The sequence below is a fragment of the Symphodus melops genome, assembly GCF_947650265.1.
Source record: "Symphodus melops genome assembly, chromosome: 15".
NCBI lineage: Eukaryota > Metazoa > Chordata > Actinopteri > Labriformes > Labridae > Symphodus > Symphodus melops.
This window is the reverse complement of record NC_136705.1, coordinates 14,348,461-14,357,288: the sequence shown is the minus strand read 5'-3', so window position 1 is coordinate 14,357,288 and position 8,828 is coordinate 14,348,461. Positions and strand designations below refer to the sequence as shown.

At 37.5% G+C, this 8,828-nt stretch overlaps 1 protein-coding gene across 1 annotated transcript; it reads left to right on the top strand.

The window, feature by feature from the left end:
• The first annotated feature begins 3,435 nt into the window (after nt 1-3,435).
• Nucleotides 3,436-8,772, top strand: myoz1a (myozenin 1a). The gene is made up of 6 exons (XM_079363081.1): nt 3,436-3,676; nt 5,326-5,412; nt 5,998-6,185; nt 7,041-7,281; nt 7,725-7,881; nt 7,962-8,772. The coding sequence occupies exons 1-6, from the start codon at nt 3,661-3,663 to the stop codon at nt 8,188-8,190; spliced, it is 918 nt and encodes a 305-aa protein (XP_079219207.1). The 5' UTR covers nt 3,436-3,660; the 3' UTR covers nt 8,191-8,772.
• The last annotated feature ends 56 nt before the right edge of the window (nt 8,773-8,828 follow it).

The following is an 8,828-nucleotide window of genomic DNA, read 5'->3' as shown; positions in this document are numbered from 1 at the left end:
CTCAGGATAATTTTCAATATTGGTTTGAGTAATTCAGAAACATCTGAAGTGGATGAAAGCATTATTTCATGAAAGACAAATTGCTAAAATAATTAATTACTTTGCAAGAACCAAGTTTTTGACAATATTCCATTATCCTAGCTTTTAACTTTTAAGATGTAGAGAGCATTACAATATGAGCAGAAATCAATTTAGGATTAAAAAAAAAGACAGATAAGCAGCTAAGTGTTTAAAACAAGTACTTACAACTTGGGTAGATATTCAATGATAGGTTAACGTTTCGTGTTGTCAGGTTGAACAGTGAAGAGATATTATTTCAAGAGAAAGACAGAAAGAAATCAAAAAAAGAGAAAGATTATTTAAACATACCTTTGTACATCGTTCTGCATATTGTTCAAAAACATCGCATCTCCTGCGTTCACATTCACAAAACAAAAACCAACATCAACACATCTTCAAACACAAACTGATTAGCTCTGGAGCACAGCACCCTGTCATGACTCATGGCTCTACAGAAACTAAAGTCAATCAAAAACCTAGATGTCATATTTTTTTTTATAAAAGCAGCTTCAAAGGGCGCTGGTGGTGCAGCGGGAGGCCCGGGTTAAAATCTGGCCTGTGGCTCCTCTCCTGCATGTTGCACCCCCCTTTCTTTCTCTCTCTCTCTCTCTACCTGACTTCCTACTTCATCCACTGTCCTATTTCTCCAATTAAGGCAAAACACATCCAGAAATATATCTTTAAAAAAGGCAGCTTCACCCCCAGAGACATCTCCACCTGGCTCTTCCTGCTTAAATACACGGCCATCTTGCCTTGACCTAGGACACAGTCTAAAAGGCCACAAAAATGGTTTTGAGTGGACACATATTGGAGAGATAAAGAGAAAACCAGAGGGAGAGAGAGAGAGAGAGAGAGAGAGAGAGAGAGAGAGAGAGAGAGAGAGAGAGAGAGAGAGAGCAAAATTAATAATAAATACAGAATACTTTGAGAACCAGAAGTAAAGGAATGGGCAAAATTCTCACAGGTTTCATTTCACTTCAGCTGTTCTGTCTCAAGAGCACTTGCATTTAACCATCTTCACTTATCAGCACTACAACCTCAACTGCAGTTTAAAACTAAAAAGAAAAAGGACCAGTAAAATGTGAGTACCTTCATAAGAGTGTTGATGCATCATGAACATTTGCTTTTCATGGATCCCTATTTGTGCACTATACAGATGTCACTGTAGTTTAAGATATTCTTCTACAAACAGACACAGGTACGTGTCTTTAAAGGGTTTGGCATGAGCAAAACAACAACACAAGTTAATTTTCTTTCCTGTATAATAAAAGTAGAAGGAAATCCTGAACGCCTAATTGTTACCACTAAGCCAATGTCACAAAAAAACATAGTTTCTTAATTCTGTTTACTCTGGTTAATGTTGAAAACAAATGCATTTTTAAATTTAATTCATAATCAGTTTGAAATCAGTCTTATTAGTTGGTGGAATTAGGTCTGAAGTATTACTGTGTAAAAAGTCACAGCATTGGATTTGAACCTGATATTACTGTGAATAGATTTATTTTTCTAAAATAGTCAATGTCAGAGTTTACATTTATATTTGTTTGGTCCTCATTTTCTCTCCCAGTGTTTCTTGGTTATCTTTCTTGATCTGTCTCTTCTCTGGTGTTCCTTGTTTCTTTAAATCGAGAGTGTACGTACAGTATGTTCCCCGCTTTGCATGGGAACATATGACCCTTTTTCTAAATAAGGGTCCTATGTTCCCTGCTTTCCCCCAAGAGGACCCGAACCCTAACCCTACCCCTAACCTAACCCGCTTACGACAGCAGGAAATATAGGACTGTTTAAAAAAAAACCAAAAAAAAAAACGGTCCTGTTCCCCGGAATGTTATGCGGAACATAGGACCCTTTTTAGGAAAATCAGGGAACATAGGATCTGGGGAACATAGCGATGACCCCCTTTAAATCAATGTGTCCTAGAGTTTATTTTTTTAGTCTTTAGTGTTTACTGTTTTATTGTGTAATTTCTTCCCTGTGCCTCTGCTCATTCTTGAGTTCCGTGTGTCTTCAGAGTTTCATGATTTAGTTTGTAGTTATCTTCAGTGTTGCGTTAATTCTGTGTGTTTCCCTCGAGTCTGGTTGCCCTCATTGTTTTCACCTGTGTCTGATTACCCCTGTGTCTATTTAGTCTCAGTGTTTCCTCTGTTCGGCGTTGGATCTCCGTTCATGTTTTCCTGTGCCTTGTGTTTCCTCTTGGCTATGTGTTTTAATTTTTTGGACATTCAGGATTTACTATTCAAGTAAGTTTTAGGTTGCCTTTTTTTGTTTGACAAAATAAATTTGAAGTTCTGCAATTCGGTCCACGTCCTTTGTCTTTCAATGCATGAGACAGTCAAATGATCAGGGATATTTTGATCAACTCAGTTAGACCCTTTTCTTCTAGCCAGATGACTATTTACCACTAGGTGATGCTATGGTGTGTGTGAGTCAAAGCATATTTGACTGAGTGTGCAATCAGAGTAGCATGACAATGTCAATTTCCACACTCAACAAGTGCTTAAAAGCCTGTTTATATATATATATATATATATATATATATATATATATATATATATATATATATATATATATACACACATCTGTTTTGTTTTTTCTTCAAAGGAATTATGAGATTCTTCATCCAGTGTTCATCGTGTTCAACATTTTTTCTTAAATCACTTATTTCGAATGGGAACAACTTGGGATGCACTTCGGGCACATGGCTTTAGTATGTTAGAAATTCTGACAACCACCTTAAATCCCAGACCATGATGGATAAAAAAAAAAAAAATCCAATAATAATAATCTGAGCATATGTCATGCATTCACACAACATAAAACATCATACAGCAGCACACAGAATGCATTGTCTTTTAATAGGTTGTAGGCTGTTTGATTAAATGGTGCTTTAAAATGTATTCTTTCAAACAGTTTGAACTATGTTAAGCCTCTCTCCGTTTTATTCTACAATTAACTTAGCTATTTAGACAATTGCTCCCCCTGCATTACCATAACCTGACAATTTGGTGTCAGGTTATGCTATTGCAGGGGGAGTAGGAGGTTACTGTCACTGTGAAACACAAGCTTACTTGGCCCTAAACGAACATATATGCCTAACCTTAAATGTGTACTGTGAACGTATACATAATATACTGTCCCTCTCTCTCAATCTCATTGTGTACCCCAAACACACCCCTGAGTCCTCTGAGGTTATCTTATAGCTGAATTTTGTTCCCTCAGTCTTTGCTACTAAATATAGGCTTCTGAACCATCTGTGAGAATGATTTTGTTCCCTTAATATCCCCATCAGCACTTTCAGCTGGCCAACAGGGACTTCTCCCCCCATCTTAACGCCCCCATCCCTATTCATACTCTTAACTTCAATCTCCCCCCTCCTCCCTTCTTGACACCAACGAGGCTACCAACCACAACCCCAACCCTCTGGAAGCTCTGCCATCTGAGTGAAGGGTGGGTTTTTTGCACTTTCCTGGACCTGGTTCCAGCCATACGAAGGGTCAGAGGCACTGAGGGATTTGTAAACTTGTGATTAAGATCACCAGCATTGAGCCGAGGGTTCCCTCTTCTCTGTTAGGTATTTATAGGTTTATATCTCCTCCAAGGATGACAACAAAACCGGGTAAGTGGATCTCCATCTTGTTGATGTGCTTGGCTCTACTAATCAACCAACAGCTTAGACTTAAATTCTGAGTACAACAACATGGGGAGAAGGAATGTAGATGTGCAAAATATTTCAATGTGCAAATCTTTCGATAAAATACCTACAGAGGAATGCTTCATAAACGTGAGTGAACCAAACTATCACTTTGCTTTCGATGAGAATGCTTTCAATTCAACCAACGATTGTTAAAGTTGTTCTGGGATTAACTTTGCTTCTTTCCCATTTTCCTTGTAGCTATTAAAATGCCGAAAAGAGTGGACGAATTTGCTGACCATTCGACTATGTGGGCGTTGCAGAAATTTTATATATCGCGTTACCAAACCCTGATAGGGGGGTGGTAAACCTAAGCACCAGAGATCCCTGAACTGCAATTATTTATGGAAATGCCAGCAGCTGTTCTAGATCTCAAATGTGTTTTGAGTTGATCAAGCATACACTTGTTATTGTTTTCAGAAGCAGTGTTTTGTGTTTTTGAGAGCGTCAAGCCCATTTGATAGGTGAATGACGCCATTACAAGTCACTAAAATGTCTTGGCTGGAAATGGCTTTTATAAATAGCTGCAGTGGGTTGAATTACAGTCAGTAGATGTGATGGGATGTTTTGCCCCTTGACTAGGCCTTAAGGAAAATGTTGAATGCAGAATTGCATGCGGGGACACAAAAAAGTGTAGAATACACCATTAGTTAATACATTTCTCGTGCAGGCAGGAAATACAGGCTATGAACATTTTTTAAGCTATTAAATTGCTTGAGCCAAACATGCATGTTCTCTTGCAGGTATGATCAGTACATGTTGTATGGTCCTAAGGCTTTTGAATGTACTGCAGTATGAGGCCCGAGAATGCATTGATTCCTGAATCCTGCCAAGAACTCACATGCCTCTGTTTATGTTGACTTGTGTGTCCCCAAACAAAACAAAACATATTATGCTAAATGTTTTCATTTGGGCGGACATCTGTTCCACTGGGGTATGTAGGGAATCTAAGGGCACCGACTTCCCCCTTCAACTTGAAAAATGAGCAGGGTCTGGGCTGTCTGTCCATCTGATACATTTAGGATCCATGGATTTACTTTCAGGGGTTGTTGATGGCTGTATGTGTTGACTGTAAAGAGCGGGGTTGTTGTTGGATGTTATAGTAAAGCATTGTGTTGAAGTTTCCTTCCTAAGTGTTATATAAATCTTTAAATTCAGTGAATTTCAACCATAGCTTTGCAAATGTATGCACTACAGTAAGTCAAATCTTCTTATCTGCAATGTATAGTTCAAATTTGAATGACAATAAAGGCAGTCTAAGTCTCTATCACTGTCCGAACTTGTTTTAAAATGGAACAATGTCATGTGACGTGAGCATATCATAATTTAAGTGGACTGTTTTTAAATTCATTGTTTGTCATAGTTTTATTTGGTATTCATCATTCTGGTACAAAACTGATGTTTATCAGACATATATCTTAACAATGGAAATTTCCTTCAAAAAGGTTTCACTATTAAACATATTAAAAATAAAAATATACAAAGTTTTTAGATTCAAAGTAAGATTTTTTTAGGACGTTTTTTTGGCCCTGATGTTTAAACTACTCTAACCATGCTCTTCCCTGAATCTCTAGGCACGCCTCTGGGAAAACCTGCCCCCCTAAACAAACGGAAAAAGCTCTCCAGGATCATAACTGACCTATCACATATCAGTCAGGATGGTAAGGCTGGCACAAAGAGAAATGAATATGAAACTACATTTCGACATGCTCAGTGCAGACCTTTTTATATAAATACATAAACAGACTGATGATAGTGTAGGTTGGTTACTTACAGTATTTAACATGCTAGTTAAAGTAATGTCTGCAGGGAAAGAGAAAAACAAAGATTTGAGACACTAACTTCAATAACTCTTTGTTTTTAAACTTAATGAACTTAAATACTCACTTTGCATTATTCAAAGTGTTTTAAATACAATCAACAGTGTGTAAATAAGTGTTCTATTTAATATGAAACTTGTTTGCATTAGTTCAGGGAAAACGTATCCAGAAAATGAGTTTAAAAAAAAAAGTACACATATTTCAGTCCACAGAGTTTGATTATAATGTTTTCAGTTTAACACATCATTGAACTCATTTGATTACTAATTGATGTTATTGATTAATACTTTCGGGTGTTTTGTTTTCTGGTGAATATATATTGTGAGTGTCACCTTTTATTAAATGTAAAAGGTCAAAGTCTTCTTAGTTACACGCTACACGTCAAAATAACACATTTCTTATGTGATTCTAATGTTCCTCACCTAGAGTATGAAACGGATCCTGAGGCCTCTGAGTTTGACCTGGGAACAAAGATCAGAACCCCTAAAGACATCATGCTGGAGGAACTTTCCCTGCAGAACAACCGGGGCTCCAAAATGTTCAAGATGAGGCAGATTAGGGTGGAGAAGTTCATCTACGAGAACAACCCCGACATCTTCAGCAGTGAGTCAATGGTGAGAGCAGATCAAGAGGAATAAACAAAATAAAGCCTCACTACTGTCATTCAAGAAGATAGTCTTCTTCAAAGTTTAATAAGTGATGTGAATTATAAATAAAAAAAACGTTCACAGTGAAATTTGTGTTGAGATTTGAGAAAAAGTACATTATATGATTTTCGAGAAATATAGTATAATGTTTTGACAACACTATGTTGAAATTATTTTACAAGAGTTTCAGACCTTTTGTATTCAGTGTTGGGGAGGAGCACTGTCCATATGAATAAGAACAAACTGGAGAAGGTTGTTAAACTTGTTAGCAAGATTACTGGGAAGAAAATGTGCAGCATTCTTATATGACAGACTGGTATGCATTGAATTTAGCCAACAAGATCACAGCTGACCCTCTGAACCCCCTTTAGTGGAGTATAAACTCTTGACTTTAGGTACAGAATGACCAGGATGAGGACTAAAAGAGGCATTACATTTGTACCACACAGTATCCTGCTGCTTAATAAGCTCTGAATATACAGTATGAACTCAGCACACTGCACTTTATTTAACTTGCTCATGAAATCCCTCATTTAATTATGTGACACTTTAATATTTTTAAAATCTGTTTCTATAGTTTTTTATCCTTTCAGTGCAAGGGAAATTCCCTTAGGTCCAATCAAAGTTGTATTCATAGTAATGGGATGTCTGTAATGGACTTGATCTTTTATTTTGAAGTCCCTTGTACCAATTACTTCTTCAACCACTAATCTTTGATCATTCTTGATAATCAAATCCAAATCTGGATGAAAATGATTTCTCTGTGTTCAAAGAATCGCGGTCTTTCATGAGACAATAAGGATTGTAAACATTTTCTTTCAGGACAACCTGCAGAAGTTTGTTCCATCTCTGGGAGGTGAGATTGGAAGTCAGATTATCAATGTTGGAGGGCATTTTGTAAGCAAACAGCCTGGACAGGTGAACATTGTGGGGATGCACGGCTTTGGAGGCCCCCCCGTGCCTCCTCCAAAGCCTGGGAGTAAAGGTGCAGGAGGACTTGGTGAGGGCGACCAGGGGACAGGTGGACAAGGAGGAGGGGCAAGTGAGGGGTCTTCACTGAAAGGTCAGCATCTCTATTTTTGTGTGTGCAAATTTCGAGAGACTAAGACTTTTTTGATTTTGCTTGACAAATTGAAGCAATCATACCTTATTGGTAATAATAAATGAATAACCCAAAAAAATACATTGATAGAAGAAGAAGAATTTAGGCCCTGCAACAACAGTTTGTCCGTTTTCATTTAGGATGTGGTATTGTTTAAAAATCCTTTTGACATGAATTATGAGATTATGAGAATTTAAGAGATGTTGGTGGCTTTTGGACAGCTGCACATGATAGTTGTAATGATCTTTTCATTCAATAGCAACAAAGAAAATTAGATGTTGACAATTTTTCCTCAACCTGATAAATCCAAAAACATCACACATGTTAAATTTGCCAGTCCATAGACTGTTTTCAGACAGTTTTTTCTTCAGACCTCTTTAGTGTGTCATATGATATCTTTATAGGACGTGGAAGAGGTGATGTGCATATTCTTGGAAAGACATACATCTCGCCATGGGAGAAGGCCATGAAGGGGGATGAAAATCTTGTTGCCACTCTGAAAACTGGAATGCCTGGTCCAGTTGAGAAAAAGGATACACCCAAGTACAAGTGCTTCAACAGGTAATTCCCCCAAGGCCTAATTTTGTAGAAACTTTGGAGAGAACAGGAGCCTTAATTTACCTCTCAACTTTGTTCACTAGGTCCGCCCTACCATTTGGTGGCTTTGAGAAGGCCAACCAGTTCCTGAAATTCCAGATGCCGGAAACCGAAACCAAACAGGAGCCTGAACCGGTGGTGTACCAACATGAGATTGGCTGCCGGCCTTCCTTCAACCGTACTCCAATTGGCTGGGTGGGAAGTAATGAGCCAAGCAGTATTAATATGGAGATGGATGCTGTTCCCTTTGATGGAGAGACTGATGAGCTGTGAAACAAAATTCATACTGTGATTACACCCACTGCACAAACTCACACACAAAGGCCACAAGAATGAATGTAATCACACACATTAGAAGAAACTCACAAAACAGAAGAGCTTACTATTGACAGTCATTATTATGAATTTGGATCTCTCTGTTTGGATAACTGAAGACATGAAATGTGGTTATGATCTTATTTCACTCTTTTGTGTTTGTGAGGCAAAGAATCCCGCTGTAGCCTAAATATTAATGGGAGATGAAACATGTTATTGTTATGAAATGCTATTTGTTAAGTTTTCAAGTTGAGTCTACACATGTTAAATTTTTTCAGAAAAGTTGGTGAGAAGTTGCAAATTGTCAAAGAGTAAAGAATGAATAATGTAAGAAGGACGTATTTATGGTATTTTAATGTTTTGCACAATGTCTTGATGTCAGCCTGTTACCATGATTGTTATTCCCAAGCTTGTTTAAGATTTGTTATTCTAAAAAAATACCCAAAGGTTATCTAAATCAGATGCATAGTCAGTAGCTGACTGATTAAACTACTGTACCGACACAGATCTTCCACAATAAACATGTTCAAACTTTAACAATCCACTTGTGGAGTGATTCAAATGTCAAGGAAAATCATTTTTTTGTGTGTTAAAAC

Coding starts and splice junctions, on each gene's coding strand:
- myoz1a (XM_079363081.1), top strand. Junction 5,413..5,997: donor ATCACATATCAGTCAGGATG/GTAAGGCTGGCA, acceptor TTCCTCACCTAG/AGTATGAAACGGATCCTGAG. Junction 7,882..7,961: donor AAGTACAAGTGCTTCAACAG/GTAATTCCCCCA, acceptor TTTGTTCACTAG/GTCCGCCCTACCATTTGGTG.